Below are 17,432 nucleotides of genomic sequence, written 5' to 3'. Positions count from 1 at the left end.
TTACATGTTTTTGATTCACCCAGAGGGTGAACAGATGGTGAGCCCTAATGCCTCACAAAGGTCCATGTTTATTGGATTTACCCTGGAATCAGAGTGAACATACATACTGTAGTGATGCAGTGACATTTATTTTCTGAGCATACCTAGTTCTTTCCAGTTGCTTTGGAGCAGGGTTCCCCTCTCCGTCCCGAGACATGGTTGAGCACATGGACTTGCAACTCTACCAAGTCTTATGATTTCATTGATTGTATTTGCTGTCAAAATATATAAAAATCTGCACATGTGTTGGAGCCAAATGTGATGCTGTGCGTTTTATGGCATGGTATCCCAGCTCTGCTGCTGTCTTAATGTCGCAGTTGCTATTGAGATTTGGTGCCTTGACAGCAGTGATCTCTTCAGCCGTTGGAAACACAGTCAGATAGCCATCAAAGTAACAGAAGTCAAGATGTGTGAATCTAGGAATCGTTGCTGAAAGGCCATTAAAGAAAATACTACAGATAAGTACATGTTCTAGATGTTTATGCATTTTACATTCTTCAGAAGTGTGCCTGCAGACCAGTTAGCATGGAATGTTAAAAAGCCAATGCAAAATTCATGTGTGTTTTCAAATATACATTTGGCAAAAGTCTCCATGTAACTGTCACACACCGCTCCCATGTCTGCTGTTTCACCAAAGGGGGTTACCATGACATTTGTGTCAAGCTACAATCCTCCTAAGGCTTTGTCATCTTGCTTTGTTAGTGGATTTGTACAGTGATGCTTTCTTTTTTGGTATCTAATCAAGTTTCTGGATTTTATAGTAGTTATTTTTATGGTGCATTGCATTGGTGAAGCCATAAGTACTAGAAATTCAGAAATAGTCAATGAAAGAAATTCTGTCCAAGTATTAGATTAAAAACAGAAATAAAATGGTGGATAATGGCATCAGTGAAACTGGTTGTTGATTGAAATATTGCAGTTTTTAAAATGTTCCCCTGTATCCACCATCCTTAAATTAAAACACGGTCTTGAAAGTTGTTGATAATTCTCAAGTTTTCACCAAGTGCTACAGTGTTTCAGATAAATCTGTTTATTAAAAGTAGCCGTCATCAAACCAAATCAAATCAAAACCAAAAAAAGCCAGTGAACCCAGGATTTCTACACACTACACTGTTTTTTTCCTCACACACTTGGTAAATGAGAATAGATGCCAGTCAAATGAATTGTTAAATATTCAAATATTTAATAGCTGGAAAGCCTTGGAAGCTGATAAGGAAGTTGTGGATAATGGATTTCACTGGTATGTGACAAAAGGCTGATTACAGCATGTGGGGAGAAGCAGCAGAGTACATTAGCTGTTAACAGATCAGGTCATTCATGTGAAAGATTTGAAGTGCATCATCGTTTCCACCTGGTTATTTACCTCACTATTTACTATCTCTTTAATCATTGACAAGACAAAATACTCTGATCTGATCCAAACCTGTTACGTTTAACAAGAACATTTTTATAACTGTTGTGAATCATGAGCACAAACACTTTATTTCTTTTTAAAATTTAGATTTTATTACTTCATTATATAAAATTGCACACAGATAACAGCCAGAGAATAATAGGGGGTCCTTCTCTTCTGCGTACGTATACAAATTGTTGTGAATTTGTCCAGGAAGAAGTTTCTTAACTGTGTGACGTTTTTGCAAAGGGCTTTTTTTCCTCTTTCTATTTGCTCATGGAATTTTACATGTATACAGTGCTAAGGGATGCATCCTGCTTCCGTACAGCAGACACTGAACATTCTTCATAATAGAATGGATAGAAGCTGGGAGGAAACAGTCCCAGGTCCCCCGGTCCTCTTCCTTTCCTTGCTGTGCAATTTCTCAAAGTGGAGCGTATTGAATGTAAAAATTTTTGCTCTTTCCACCATCCTTGAAATGCTAGAAACTGTCTCTCTGATAAGTAGAAGCCTTTTAATTTCAGATTTGTATTTGTGACAGGTTTTTTTACCCGTTTGTTGTCAGAGTTAACATACAGTTGAATGGTACATCTGTGAGATTTATCTTCCTGGCTCAAACTGGATGTACATCCTATCTGCTTTCCCAGACTTCATTCAACTAGACTAAACAAACCATACATTTCCATTGTTCCTCATCAAGTAGATCCATCGTTCTCCGGTGTTTTCTGCACAGCTCTGTTAAGGTGTTGACCATCTTACTCACCCTTAGGTGTCCTTGTTCACTTGATCTCATTTTGTTACACTAGTCCTGAAGATGATTGTCCTGTTTGTAAGTGGGAGAGCCCCAATACAGTTTGAGTATACTTGTGGTTATTTTTACGGCTCTATAAATGGCTTTGAAATTGACAACTGTACTTGGCTTGGTGTTTAATTTGTCATAGAGGAACCCAGCATAGAATTATTAATTATTACTGGTGATGTATTAGAGTATGATGACACAACCTGAGGAAACATGCCAATTAGAGGAGAACACTGGAAAAGCAAGGCCCCAAAGGACAGCTGCCTCTGAAGTGGACTCAATATGTGCAACACATGTGACACCAGATCATAATTTGGTATGACTGGTAGGAGGTGTGTGTCCTCTGAATCAGTGGCAGTTGTAGGCATGGGAACACCCACTGTGATACCTCCCCAGTCAGCCAGAAGGATGATTGGAGAGAACATCTGGCTCTCGTGGAGCATGCTAGGCCTGAAAGTGGAATTAATTGTCTTAGCGTTATGCAACCAAGGTTTTTGTTTGTTTGTTTTGCTTGTTTTGTTTTTACCACAACCAGTGAAGTACATCCTATCAATTAAGGATAAGCCAGTGTTTCTACCACAGTCTCATAAACAAATCCACTAAATAATTTGTTTTTTTAAAACAGACAGTCTCTTGAGAAGGAAGGTCTAGGACTGAATTAGTAAGAATGCTGCAGGTCGGGTTTGAAATGCTGCATGGTGACAGAATTGTTTGGAAAGATCTGCCTGGAAGTCTCTTATTGTAACAAATGTTTGCAGAAGGTGCAGCCCCTGCTCATGTGAGTTATCCTTCGGAAATCACAGAGATTGTTTGAGGGAAAAGTGCTTGTTCCTTTCTCTGAGAAGGAATTTCCAGGGTCTTTTTTTGTTTGTTTTTGTTTTAAGTATTCCCTCTATTCAAACAGTCCTCATTCACTAATAAACCTTTTGCTGACGTGCTGCTACGCAGCATGACAGTCGATTTACAAAACCAAACTTCTCTTTAAAAATGTTTTTGAAATAAACACAGAGAAGTACTTTTTATACTGTGCTGGCATGAGAATTTTTTGATCGCTTTTTGATGAAATGATTTGGTTTTTTACCATGAGAGATTGCAAGCAAATTCTTCTCTACAGAGCTATGAATCAGCAGCTTGAATCTGTGATGTTTCCACACCTGTTCCTATGGGGCTTCCATTTTTTTTTTTCCTTATGACGACAATTTAGACATGGATGTCATTATAAGAAGGAGGGCAGCCAAGTCAGATACTTTAACACAGTGTGGTTAAACACACTGTTTAATGCAGTGCAGATCTGTGTCTTCAAGGTTGGTTTTGTTTGTTTCATGATGGCAGAGTACAGAATTCAGCTTGATCCTATTAAAACATGAGTAAAATACAATTATTCATTCAGAAAGAATGTGTACATTTGTGGATGTATAGAAAGGTTTGATCAGAATCATTATAAGCATTTTGTTTCCTCTACTCCTGAAGTAACAAATTCCTAACTCGCTTGGGTTCAAAGATGGTCTGAGATATGAACTGATGAGTTTGTTTACTGATGAGATGTTGAGGCAGTTGAGCTCAAGTTCTGCATCCGTTACCTGCAGATCCCTATGCGTGTGTGATTCCTTGTGGTTAGCCTCTGTTTGCCTAAAGTCTGAGTAATGAAATCTTTTTCATCTGTGTGATTGAGAAGTTTCTGTCTTCTCTTTTCTTCAACTTTTATCTTATCGTCCATGTCTTTCTCTGGGCATAGATTTAAGGTTAAGATGATGCTGGAGTTTATAGACTTGCTGTCTAACAGATTTTCCTTGAAAACCAAGTGGCTCTCTGAAGTTACTGTCATAGTATGCAGAAAGGAATTGGAGTTCAGAAATCTGTTTGAGGAAAAGATAATGTTGATATTATGAGTGGAACAGGGAACTGTAATTACGGAACATTGCAGGAAAAGGGCACTGAGATGAGCAAATGCACTACTCCAAATTGCTGTGCTTGCCTGTAGTGTAGCAGAGTATCAGAACCTATAAAGGACCCACGAAGAAGGTAACGTCATTCAATTCTATGAAGGTTGAATTCTAATGAAGCTGGTGGAGACACAGAGTAATGTGATTTTAAACTGTTTGGCTGGAGCAGGATCAGAAATAGTGCCCAGGATTGTCCAGGATTGTCATTAGAAGCAGTGAAATACAACTGTTTCTTCAGGAGGAAAGTTGTTCTTACAAACCAGGTGTGCCTGAGGAACTCGCTTCCTCTGGGAGAAACAGGGGCCAATGAATCCTTTATTTGTTTTGACATCATGGAATGATTGGTGAATATTTGCATTATTTAAAATGTAGTCAGGGCATGACAGCTACCTGAAATATCTGTCATAGTCTTTTGCTTGTCCAGGTTACGGCAAGGTGAGCCCGAGCTGGTGGGCTGAAGTTGAGAAGGTGGTGAATCGCACCTTGACATAGAAGGTTGTTTCTTTGAATAATTGTGTTTCTCGTAGAAGAACTGATCTGTGGTGTGAATGATTTCCTTTAGCGTCCCACCTCCGTATCTCAGTATCTGCAATTCAATTTCTAGCTGTATAAAAAATAAACAACTAAATAAATCCCTGTATATATTAAGTGCTGATGAATCCACAACGGCTTGAAGATAATATATTTGAAGTAATTAAAAAGAAAAAAGAAAAAAAGGCAAGACAATAGAAGTTTGGCTAGTTGCCTTTTTCAGCAGCGGGTTATATTGTTAAACAGCTTTTCTTTCCTGACTATACACCCACTAAGCATAAAACTTTAAAACAGTCAGAGAAGTGCAATCTGTGTTTTTATAAAAATACACAAGAGCCACTGTCAAAGCATCACGGTTTCATGAAGCCGCGCAGAAGGGCCTGGCATGTGGACAGCTTAGATAGATTCTCTCCTCTGTGACTCAGGCAGATTTTAAAGTTTAAAAATCTTCACTTTCACTTCAGAAAGCTTCTTTGAATACACAGTAAGTAATGCTTTTAACTCCTCTGTGCATAGAAAAAAAAAAAAAAAAAAGAAAGTCTACAGTTTGAAAAACTATGAACCTTTTAAAATTTCAGAAGCTCCTTACAAGAATTAAAACAAGGAAACGACCATAAGTGCTGTGTGATGGTGTTTTGAAGCTCTGCTCTCTGCAAGGGATCATGCAGAAAGCCCCCCATTTCCTTTGGGGATGTGATAACCATGCTTTCTAGATTTAGCTACTCATGTGGCTTATCTGAATCTTCCCCTGTAGGCACTCACTTCTCCCTCTTGCCTCCATGAGAGATTCAGACTGTAATCTTAGTGCTCTCACTTCCCACCCTACTTGCAGACCTAACATCTTGGTGACGATGTCATCTCCTGCTCCGCTCCAGCCGTCTGCTGTGCCCATGTTGTTAGAGTTGGAGATTATGGGGTTGCATACAAAGTGGGCAAGATACTCTAATTTATTAAGTGGCCAGACTGAATCTCACCTGATGTTGCCAGTTAAGTAAGACAGAGGAAACATATAGCTGTTACCCCTATGCTTTGTCTGAAGTTCTCTTACCTGAAGTACATTCAGAAAGGCGCATATGAAAGAAAGTGATGAAGTGTGTTTATAATAGACTTCATCTAATCCCTATGATTACCTTGTCTGTCATGCCTGTAGGTAGCTTTCAACGGTGGATATGTCAAAAGTGTAATGCAATCAGAATGTAGTTTATAAGAGTAATATATGTGAGAATGTTGTAGGAAATCAACATCATTTAGAAAAAAATCTGAATTCTGTCATCATTTTGACGTTTGTTAAAGTGATGTGCAAAATACAGAATAATGCCAGTCTGTGAAATCCGCTGTTTAATGTCATGTGCTCTGCTCCCGAAGCAGACAGTTGCCTGTGGAAGCTCTGACAATGCTATTTTCAGTTGTCTTATTACTTATTTCTTAATGTATAGTCTTTAAAAGAATGTTGATTTAAGTTGCTTGAAACTTTTAAGTGGCCTGGTATAAAATGAAAGAAAAAGGAGTTAATATTTTCCTAAGCATTCTGTAATTGCAGAAATTGCTTTAACTTTGTTTGGTTCACCTTTTATTCTTGCATCTTAAAGAAAAAAATACTTCTAGTATTTAAAATAGAGATCACCTATTTGAAGACAAAGCCCATCAGTGTCTACCTGCCATAGTGAAAGAAGAGCAGTATGCTTTCAGTTGATAACTCTTTGGTAATGTGATTGAAGTAAAGGCTAAATATCTTCACTATTATTTTTTTATCACTATTATTTTTATTCTTAAAACAGCCGCTATCTTTTTATTGCTTGATATGTGTATAATAGTAAGGTTTGCTGAGCTAACAGCTTAGTTAGAAAGATGTTCACTCCCTGTCTTTTTAGACTGTCATTGTACAAATGCTAACATGATTTACTTCACAGATGAATGTAGTAGGGTTTCCATAAAATGAATATTGATGGAACTATTCCTTTACGTTGCCACATAATCAACCAGCGGTTGTTTTACTTTTGTTACCGTGGAATACCAAATGCCTTATTAGGACTTAATAATTAAATATGCATGCACATGCTTCCAATTTTTATGCATATAATAAAAGTATATGAATGTGCAATAACTGTATATTTGCAGATGCTAAGAAAAAGTTGAATATTAACAGCATATTTTTATTTTGTAGCTTGGATCATCCTCCTCTGTGCCTTTTACATCTATATTCTCGCAGCTGTTTATGACTGTTGTAGTCCCCCTTATTATTGGACAGGTATGTCTTTTAAATATACATCCTCATTTCAAAAAATAAGATAAAGAGAGCTATCTTAAAGACAGACCAGCAACATGGTAAGCTACCACATAGGAAAGAGCCTCAGGATAGTGAAGTCTAATATCAGAAAAAGGATGCTACAGTACTCCCTGGAGCCACATTGATCTTTGTTGAGATTGAGCATCTGTCCCTCACTACCACAAACAAACGCTACTGCATATCGAGAAGGGACTTTGTGAGCATAAAGTGGGAAAAACGGCAGCCCAGCCTGTGAGAAATTGCAGCTCCATACAAATGAGCTTTGAGAACACTATATAGTCCTTTTGTCATTTGTTCTTTGCCGAGATGATGAAGGAAGTTCTCCTTGTGTAGTATCTGCCACTAACTAGAGAATTAAAAAATTCTCTGTCTTGGAAGATATGTAAGGGCTAAGCACTCACAAGTTAAGAAATAGTAAAATTAAGGCTGCTTGATCAGTTTTGTATACACTTTGCAATCATGCGGTTACAATTCTTATTCTTTTTCTATGTGACTCCTCCATCATTAATAACGCTGTATGAGAGGGATTCGTGGAATCAGCAGTTGTTCTTTATTTCGTCTTATACTCATGGTTCACACTGAAACATAAGGCCTTCTTTTTCACAGAGTATGATTGAAATACTTCACCAAATGCAAAAGATACTAATTGTAATGTAAAATTTTCTCTGACACTTGTCGCTGTGGTATCTGTTTTTCACAAGTATTCTTTTTTTCCTCCCACTTCACAATGTCCACTATTATTGCTTTGTTTTGTACACCAAAACACCTGGAGCCTAATTCTTTTACACTCATTAGCATTAGTTTTTCTCAGGCATAAATAATGCATTAAGGGAGTATTGGGGCGTTCCCCCCTCATTTCAGAGGAGAAATGTTTCTTTCTCTGGAATCCAGAGATTAACAAACAGGTTTCTTGAGTCCCGTAGTCCTGGGATGTCATGGAAGTTGAAGTTCTGGCCTTATTTGCAAATTCCAAGGAAATAAATAGTGTGGCAGCAGATCTAGAAATAAAGTAACTTACAGTGCTAGGTGGAGTAGCAGCAATACGTACTGTGGTGTGATCGGTCCGATGATGATCGCAGATTTGTACAAAATTTCAAGAGGGCTTTGATCTAACTTGGAAAGTTGTTAGAAGAAATTGCTAAGAGAGGTGAGTGGCTGTGGCTTCTTATTGACAACAAATAGCAAGGCTAATTAATGGAGACTGAGCAGTAAGCATACATAGTAAGTGCTCTGAATAAGTTTAAATGAGAAATGTGATGAGATTTAACTGACAACAGATGTGATTTAGGAGCTGAAGGGAAAGTCAGTAGAGAATCTTAAAGCTTGTGTAACTCAATCATGAATTTATGTAAGAGTTTGTTTTCCATGAATACATTTTAGTAAGAAACAGAAGGATCATTCTCTCCTTTAGAAATGTTTAAAGCAATGACTGGAAATGAATGACCAAAAGGAGTTGCTCTCATTTCCTCTAAGCATAAAGGCTTTATTTCTAGAGATACTGTACTGTCTATTCAGAGGTTATGGAAGAGATGAAATGCAAAGGATAGCTTCAGATCACAAATCCTAAGGATGGTTTGCATTCATTGTTGTGATCAGGTAGAAATGTGTCAAGGTAAACTGACCTACTTAGGGAGGAATAAAAGCCATTTTTTGAAGGCAGATGTTCAAACCTAACATGCAAGTAACTCAAGGAAAAACCGTAAGCAAGAAAAGCAGTGACATCAGGAGATGCGGTGATGCGCCTTATTGCACCTCAGCCAGAGGTACCTTGCATCATCTTTGAATTAAATGGGAAGCTATGCATTTCATTTGTGGACCACTACTGACTCATTACTGGACTGCTGCCCAACATGCGGCGCAGCAACGTAGCAGTGCTTTGTGAATCGCAGGCTGCTCACTCTGGGATTCCAGATGCATTAAGAGATAGTGGCCCACAATTCATGAATGACAGCCTCAGCAATTACTTCTAATTTATCATTTCATGCCTGCAATGTCAATTCCTTACCATGCACAGTCGGTGCAAGAACTCCTGTTAAGGTTCCCTAGTAGCAAAAAGCTTGATTGGAAAAAACTGAGGTTGGAAACCGCTTGCTTGGAGGGTTGCCGATCTTCTTAATTCAGCTGTGATTAACACAGGTTTTAAGTTTGATCCTCATCAGTGTAAAACAGAGGAGGCTGCTTAAAGGAAGCAATCTCCAAGGGGTTATATTCCTTTGAAAAAAACATTCTCACCTCTGGGAAAACCTTTTCTGCCTAGATGCTGGTTTCCTGAGCAGGCTGCAAAGCTTGCTGCCTCAGCAGCCTTTGGGAAAACGAGCAAAGCAGATGACATTTTTTGTTTTGTATTGTTTCTTGCTTTATGGCAGTGTATTGAGTTTGAGTTGATTGGTTGACTTGTTGGATTTGTTTTTAATGGTAGCTGATAGAAAGACTTTACAATAGCGTCATGGTACTTGTTTTCTATTCTCTCTTAAAGAATTTTCTAGTGTGTGCCTAGACTGCTGTTGATGGGAAGATGTAGTTTTTTAGTCATGGGCAAGGAAAGTCAAAGGGGCTTCTTGTATGTCCTCTGCTCAGGTGGTGGCTGCCAAATGTTAAAGAAATAGCTGGTAAAGGAGGGGGAAAGACATCCTGTTACCTGGAAGCCACTGAGTCTTACAGATAGCAGTTGCTGATGGATGACCTTCAATAAGGGCAATTACATCTGTTCTTTGTCACAGATGTTGTGGTTGTCTGCAGTGTCCTGCATCCTTCGTGTCTGTAGATGCATTTTGATAATAGATAATATTATATCATTCAAATGAATGTGAATACTATGATATTTTATTTGTATTTGCAAAGTTAACATTTCTCTGAGAAGAGGTCTTGGAGAGGTAGAATCTATGGTATTTTATAAAGATCTCATGTTCTATAAGCCTTGATGGTCTGTAGAGCGTAACAGCTTATTTGTTCATCACTCTTGTATACTTCTAAGGGGACCTCGAGATACTTATTACACAGAAAACATGGTAGCGGATGTGTTGTAGGAAATATTTTTGCATTTATTCTAGCATCTTGAAGTTCTGATTGCTTTTTTACTGGGCAGCAGAGTTCTATAAAGTCTGGTGAAGATTGCTGCTCCTAAGCCATTGTCATTGAGCTAAGCTAATTGTTTCTTTGTTTGTAGGCATTAGCAATGTCTAAATGTTAGAAATGTCTAAATAGTATCTTCCTGACCAGCTCTTGAGAATTTGGCTGAAGACTGTTGTTTCTGTACTTATTTTTTTCTTCTGAAGCAGCAGATAACAGGAATAGTGAAAGCCACTGCAATAATTCCTTTCCCATTTTGAAGACCTTCTCTATTCTCTGCACCTAAGTGCTTATGACAGACTTTTATTTTATGTTTTATATTAAAGAGCAATTTATGATTAAATGTTAATGAAATAGAATTTTCACTGTGCTTTCATTATATTCTACTAGTTTGAACATTTTTCAAAGCAGCACACCAAAACCCACTGTTTTCTATGAATAAATAATAAAAAGCTTGTCTGTACATTATCATTCATGCATTCTCTAGTTGCCCCATTGGTAATTTGTCTGCCGGTGTAAAGTGGGCACTTCATATTTAACAGACCTTAACTAAAGCAAAAATTAACGTTATCATTCTGGTGGTTCTTCTTCCCTAATCTATGAAATGAAGGCAGTTGAACAGAACCTGGTCTCACAACCCTGTGTTCTACAAGTAAAGGATTTTAAGTGCCTTCTGCATCATTGCCCAAAATGTTCCAGAGGAAACCCTATCAGCATTTTGGAGGTGTGTTTATAAACGCAATTTGAAAAGAGTGCTACATTACAGTACAAGTTGTGGATGAAACTGAAGCTAAAAGTCTTAGCGATGTATTTATTTTTAAAGAAAAAGAAACTGAAAGGGAAAGGTACGTGGCAGTTCCTAGTGAGCAGAAGGAACGGCTTGCCTTAATGTAATGTTCATTTATTGTGGGGAGGGAGTTGGGAATGATGCTCTAAGCAACTGCTATAAAAACGGAGTGATGTCAGATGCTTTCCTCCTTGTAACTTAAACCCACACAGAAGCAGTTCTACCTTTTCAGGCTCCAGAGTGCTGCAGGGAGCAAGAGTGCCATCCTGAGAGATGAGTGCTCCTATTCTAGAACCTTGTTGCAGAAAACTGAGACGTCAGATAAACAGCATTTGGACCACAGTTCACTCCCTCCTGATGCTTGACTCCACAGTAAACAAAATCTTGTCCCCACAGAAATACAGAATATGAAGAAAATATATTTACTGCTGTAACAGAGTCACTTGACGTTCTTTGCCACATTGCACCTGTTTGTAGCGTTTGAAAGCAACACTTGTAAATTGCTCCAGGATGTGAAAATTAATTTTCCAAACAGCCTCACATGGGCTTTATTGAGTTTGGTTTGAAGGCAGATCTGTGTCAGGAGGTATCTTCCAGGAGTGCGTAATGAATGAAGTACAGCAGCTTTTAGAGGAGTTCGGTAAACTGAGGAAAGGAAACTAGAGCGGAAAGGTGTCTGGGCCTTTATGGCAGCATCTAGGAGTGAGCAAGAATGGATGCTGTCCCTGTCAAATGATCAGGGCAAGGTCTGGTCCAGTGGTATGAGCTCCTCTCTGGAAATGTCAGTGCATCTGAATTGCAGTATGGACCTTGGTTGTGTGGAGGGTTATGGTGTTACATAGATCTGGGAAGGAAGTTGCATCTTATCTGTCATACATTAAAAACTGCAACCGATATAATCTCCCTTCCATCCTGTTATCTAATTCTTTCTAGTGGTTTTCTTAATTTGCTTTCTTTACTAATATATTTTTTTTAGTATATTCTTCCCTTTCATATTTTCCAGGCTTCACTGATATTGTTCCCGATATTCCATGCAGACTTCTTTCTTGGTTTGCTTTCACTGTATTGGAAGGGATATTGAGAAGTCATTGAACTGTTCCAAATATCTTTCTAGCCTGTCTAGTAGCTTTTCAAAAGAAAATTTTGCATTGCAAAGCTATAATAGTGAAAATAGTAGTCAAGAATTAGCTAGGAATCCTACCTTCAGGCACAAAGTAAATAACTGCTGCATTTAGGGATAACGGTAAATCCAGCCTTCTTTCACCTTGCTTCCTCGTGTGTTTGAACACATGGAAAAAGTAGCTTGTGTTTCTTTGTTGAAATGTTAAAGGCCAGGTTTTCTGTCTGGGTATTTTGAAGTCCGTAATAACAGCTAAAAAACAACAGGGAGCAAAAGAATGGTAAAAACGTAAATTCTCATTAAAGGTTACATCACTCCCAAAATTTGGGTAGATTTAGAAAAAAATCTACTTTGCATAACGATGCAAATACCAGGAGATATTCTTGTGGAAAGAGAAAAAGTGGCTTCACAACCATTTCCTCCTGTTCTTAACTTCAAGAGTTAAATTAAGTTTAAACTTGAGGTAATTTTTAAAAGGTGTAGTGTATTGCATATGTCAGAGATGGCTCCATTCCATGTACGCAAGGGGGAAAAAAGCTTCTTGTCCTATTTAGATCAATTAATAATGAACGTTAATGAATTACATTGTTTATTGCATATTTTATCTTGCATGTCCAGCACTATTGCAGGCAGGTGGAAACAGTCTAACTGTATTTTACTGATGGATTTCTCTGGGTATGTAGTTTGACTGTTATGAAAGTATAATAAGATAATTGTTTTTCTGAAATGCATCTCCTACTATTTTCATGTATGATCTTATAACAGATGAGCAGCATTTACCTGCTTTCCTGGAAGAGCAGGTCGTTTCTTTGCACAGGGCATGCTAAGTGAATTAAGAAGATAAACAGCCCATTTGCTTAGGAAGACTGTTGTGTCAACAAGTAGGTTACAGCAGGATGCTGAGCAGTCTGGAGGAAAAGTACATGGCATGTAACTATTCTGGTAGAAGTATAAATTTGAAATGGGCTCAATACTGTAAACTGATGTGTAATTACATTCGATTCTTGCTAAAAGTTACATTCTGGCCTAGAGGGAAGTTTGAGCCTGGAACTGTTTTTTGAAGTGAATTTGAGCTGATGCCTTTGTAGATAGCCAGGTCTGAGGCATCTGGCAGTAGTTACCTGATGGATGCATTTTAGTTTAGTTGCCATCTAACTTTTCTTCCTTTTTTTCAGCATCTCTCATCACACAGTTTAGTTATAAAATATCACCTTATACGAATTTTTACTTCTCTTCCTTGCTTTTCTCCACTAAGCCGGTTTGAACCTTGTTCTTTTATGTGCAACCTCTAGGTAAGCCATCAGGAATTCCCTGCACTTCGAGGCTGGCATTTGAATCTGCATGAAAATCCTTGCAGTTCTTTGTGCTTAATGGGATCTCAACCACAGGCCCAGAGGCCACAAGCATCTCCTTGTAGATGTAATTCGGCAGGGATAGGGGTTGCAAGGCCTTTGTGCCTTAAAAAATTGTACCTGGTTTCTCTGTGATGAGGTAGCATCCCGCAGTGTTTCCTCATGTAAAGTATGCTTTTAACTGCTTTTAAGTTTCAACTGATTCTTTTTACATCTCTGCCTTTTTTTTCTGCAACTGTAATAGTGTTGTTTCTAATTGTATTTTTTTTTAATGTTAGGAATTCCCTTTCACTGGGATCTGTGGAATTATTGCATCTAAAGAGCACTGTCCTTTTTGCTCTTTTTCATCAGTGTGCCAGTCCGTTGCATCTATTTTGGATGTCAGTCCTTCGTGTTTCTGCTCCAGGCAGCGAGTTCATCTGTTCACAGAAATATCAATTTGGATGTTTTTGCAACTGCGTGTCTCTCTGGTGCTCCTGCCCCCTCGTAGTGTTGTGTACTTCAAAATACCAGACTGGCCTTATTGACAAAGAAGCAGCACATCAGTACACTGCTTGAGTCTGGCATATTTGGTTCAGCACATAACACACAAAAGTCATTGTGTTAGCTCTCTGTATTTGCAAACAAATGAAGCTTTATGTCCCTCTTCAGGCTCTGATTTTTACCTAGTGGATTCTTTATTTAATCATTTTGGTCTGTGCTGCTTGTGGCTTTTCAACCTCTATTAGGCTTGCTGTCAGAGTCTGCCATCACCACAAAACCAGCAGGTTCCCTGCCTAATTCTGTACCTCTTGTATATGTTGACCCTATTGTATTTGTGGGATTTATCATTATTTCACTACAGAAATTGGCAAGCTTTGGGTCTTTGTTTTTGTTTTTTAAACATTGGAAAGTTATAACATTGGGTTAAGAATTAAAAGGCTCTAAAAGCATCCTAGACCTGAAACAACTCTGCAGGGCATGAATGAGTAACAAACAGATTGTATGTCAGTCAAAATGAATCAGCTGATGTGATCTTCCTTGTGAAAAATAGTATGAATACCTGTTGGGTTATTTTTTTCCTCATTGAAATTATTTAAGAATTTGGATTATTTGGAATCAGTGATCGTATGCTGAACTGACCTCTGAAATTAATAGTTTTGAACCTTGTGAGTAGATCAAGATTCTGTGTTACAGAGGAAATACTCATCTGTGGTTTTACAGTATATATGTCATGTGACACAAGAGTTGAGCTGATGAATTTCTAAAGCCACAGTTTAGCTCTATATGGTCTGATTACGTCTTCTGTTATTTCTCTTTTTCTGATTATGTTAAGTGCATTAGAAGGCTGTGCTGACATTTGTGCATGCTTATTCACAATAACTGCAGACTAAGTAGAGGTGGATATCTAAAGAAGGTATTAGCTGATTGAAGATTTCAGTTAAATACTTCTTTCAGCTTTAAAATCACATTACTTTTAGTATGAGCCTTGTAAAAGGGCCGTGAGTGAGTGGTCTTTCCTTTGTCAGTAGCTTTTCCTTTTCTCCAGTGTAGCCTCAATTTAGAAGATATTAGGGGGGATATTAGGGTGTATATATATATATCATGTATATAAGTCATGGCCTGAAGCAGTGATGGAACACCTGCTGTGAAGGCAGGGCCGACCCAGGGGAGCTCAGGTGCATGCAGTGTACCTGAGTGACCAGAAGGGATGGAACCAGGATTCACCCCTTCCCAGACCTCATGTAAGGGTTGGCAGTGGAGGTGAGGGCATTTTGGGAGATCCCTGTGTACCTGAGGCTTTCTGAAAGTAAGCAGTTTCTTTCTCCTGTTTCTGTGCCCACTGCAGTTGCATTTGAGCAAGTCGTGACTTGCTGCCATCTAGGACTTTACTGTTCTGTTGTCATTGCTGTACTTTTCATGGTGTTACAGGCTGTATCACTGAGCTGTGCTTTCTCTTTAACATCTGTCAAGTGTGGAATGTTAAAGTTCAATGTTTCAGATGGAGCACAGAACATTTCCTTTTACGGTTTCCTGTAAATCTGTTGTTGTTCAGCAGCAGGAAGCTTAGAAATACTGTCAGGTTGGCACTGGTCTTCAGCCTGCTTAGCTTTTTGTGAGTCCTGTGGAATGATGGAGCATCCTCAGTTGGAAGGAACCCACGTAGGTCAATGAGTCCAACTCCTGGATCCATAAGGAACCACTTAAGATTCAAACTGTGTTCTCCACAATTGACTCTGTCAGCTTGGGGCTGTGACCACTACCCTGGGGAGGCTTTTTTGGCACTGACTGCTCTGTGGTGAAGAATCTTTTCCTAATGCCCACCCTGACCCTCCCCTGCCACAGCTCCATGCATGCCGTTCCTTCAGGCCCTGTTGCTATCACCAGAGAGCTGAGCTCAGTGCTGCCCCTCCGTTCCCTGTTTGGAGCTGCAGTCTGCTCTTGGGCCTCCCTTCAACCTCCTCTACTCAGGGCTGAACAAACCAAGGGACCTCAGTCACTCCTCAAATGCCCTCTAACTCCACCTGTGGAGTTAATAGCAGATGATCTGCCATGTGGTTTATCAGGTCTGTTTCCTTTGGTTACTTGGGTAGCTACTTAAAGGACTTCCTTCTTGAGACATTTGCAAACAGACAGGGATAGCACTGAGGAGGCTGACAGCTATGAGGTCAATACGGTGGCTTTGGCAGTTGGTGTGTGAAAATGTCCTATGGTAGCATTGGTGATGAAATCTCAAATGCCTCTAAAATATTCTGTTTTATCTAACTGATATGGTGGTATTTATTAATGGTATTATTGCAGGAAGGTAATGAAACTCCTTTAGAGTATTCTTGTATAATTGTTTCGGGGTTTTATGCTACTATTTCTGAGAGAATAAGGTAACAGAGAATATCAAGAGCCTCAGGAAAAGTTAAACAAGATCATGTGACCACTTAAAAATTAACACAAATCACAGCTGTGTGAGAAAAGCTTTAAAAAGTTTTTTCAAACTGTATAAAACGAAGAGAAAAAATAAAAGCAACTCCCCAGTCAAGGCTGAAATAGATTTATTGTATCTGGTGATGCATTGTTCTGTAGTAGTTGGTGTAATTTGAAAGTAGAATTTTCTTTAAAATTTATAGATGTTTGTGAAAGAGGGGAAAAAAAATACCTTAAGAAACAACTTCAGATTCAATTTCCTGAAAGTGCAAAAGTTAGGCAAAATACAGCAGGTTTGCTTGTTTTCATGTGTTAATTCTGGTATTCTGAAAGCGTGCAAATGGCATTTGTCTTTGGATTTACAAAAACTCTGGATATTCAGAGTTTGAATTATTTAAACTCCCACAACACATGCACTTTTGCTTTTCAAGCTTGAGTTATAATTTAATTAAAAACTTCTGGTGCATCGCTGGCTATTTAAATATTAAAATGTTCCATGGATCACTTTCGATTATCTACCGTCCTGAAATTCCTGAAGATGTCAGATTTTTAAGATTCCCAAAGTTGCACTTGGAATTGTCTGTTGATGCAAAGGGGACTGTGATAATTACATACATCCATTAGTATCAGCAGAGGAGATAAACTTTGGGGAGGCTTAATGGGCATGTCTCAGTGACAGCTAGCAAAGAACATTTGGCATGATTAAGGATGGATTTGAATGTACTTGAAAATATACTCTCATTATGGACGCCCAGTGGAAGTTGCACTACAAATGTTAAATTCCCCAGAAGAAGAGTTGTGTGGCAGGGAAGCTTTGAAATCCACTGTGGCCGTCATCCAAATTACTCTCTTCTCTTTGTGTCTTTCTGCTGTCAGATTCACTTTGTGATGCCCAAGTTGGCTCCCTGCATCTTTGAAAAGAGGCAACCTGTTGATTTCTGTTTTTCAGATTGTCCGAAGATACATCAAGGACTGGCTTGAAAGGAGGAAGCCTCCATTTGGCACTATCAGCAGCTGTGTGCTCCTGATGATCATCTATACTACATTCTGTGACACTTTTGCCAATCCAAATATTGACCTTGATAAGTTTAGCTTGATTATAATAGTGTTTATAAGTAAGTATTATCTTAAAATATGTAATTCATCAGCAATTCTTGTGTGCAGTGAACTTACACATAGTGGAAGGAGTGGGGCTGAGGGAAAACTGGCATGGG

At 38.6% G+C, this 17,432-nt stretch overlaps 1 protein-coding gene across 15 annotated transcripts in view; it reads left to right on the top strand.

Annotated features, from left to right (window-relative positions):
* SLC10A7 (solute carrier family 10 member 7) overlaps positions 1–17,432 on the top strand; it is a 135,037-nt gene that overhangs the window by 90,713 nt on the left and 26,892 nt on the right. For 11 of the 15 annotated variants that reach the window (XM_015861161.3, XM_015861160.3, XM_085544956.1 and 8 more), the window contains 2 exons: positions 6,870–6,953; positions 17,168–17,333. In XM_015861161.3, coding sequence (XP_015716647.1) covers positions 6,870–6,953; positions 17,168–17,333 — 250 coding nt within the window. Of the gene's footprint in view, positions 1–6,869; positions 6,954–17,167; positions 17,334–17,432 lie in introns of those variants that run through there. The other 4 variants (XM_015861163.3, XM_085544957.1, XM_085544964.1 and 1 more) reach the window with 2 other exon arrangements.

The sequence above is a fragment of the Coturnix japonica genome, chromosome 4 (genome assembly GCF_054131305.1).
Source record: "Coturnix japonica strain WE chromosome 4, WE-NBRP24, whole genome shotgun sequence".
NCBI classification, from domain to species: domain Eukaryota; kingdom Metazoa; phylum Chordata; class Aves; order Galliformes; family Phasianidae; genus Coturnix; species Coturnix japonica.
This window is presented reverse-complemented; position numbering and strand designations above follow the sequence as displayed.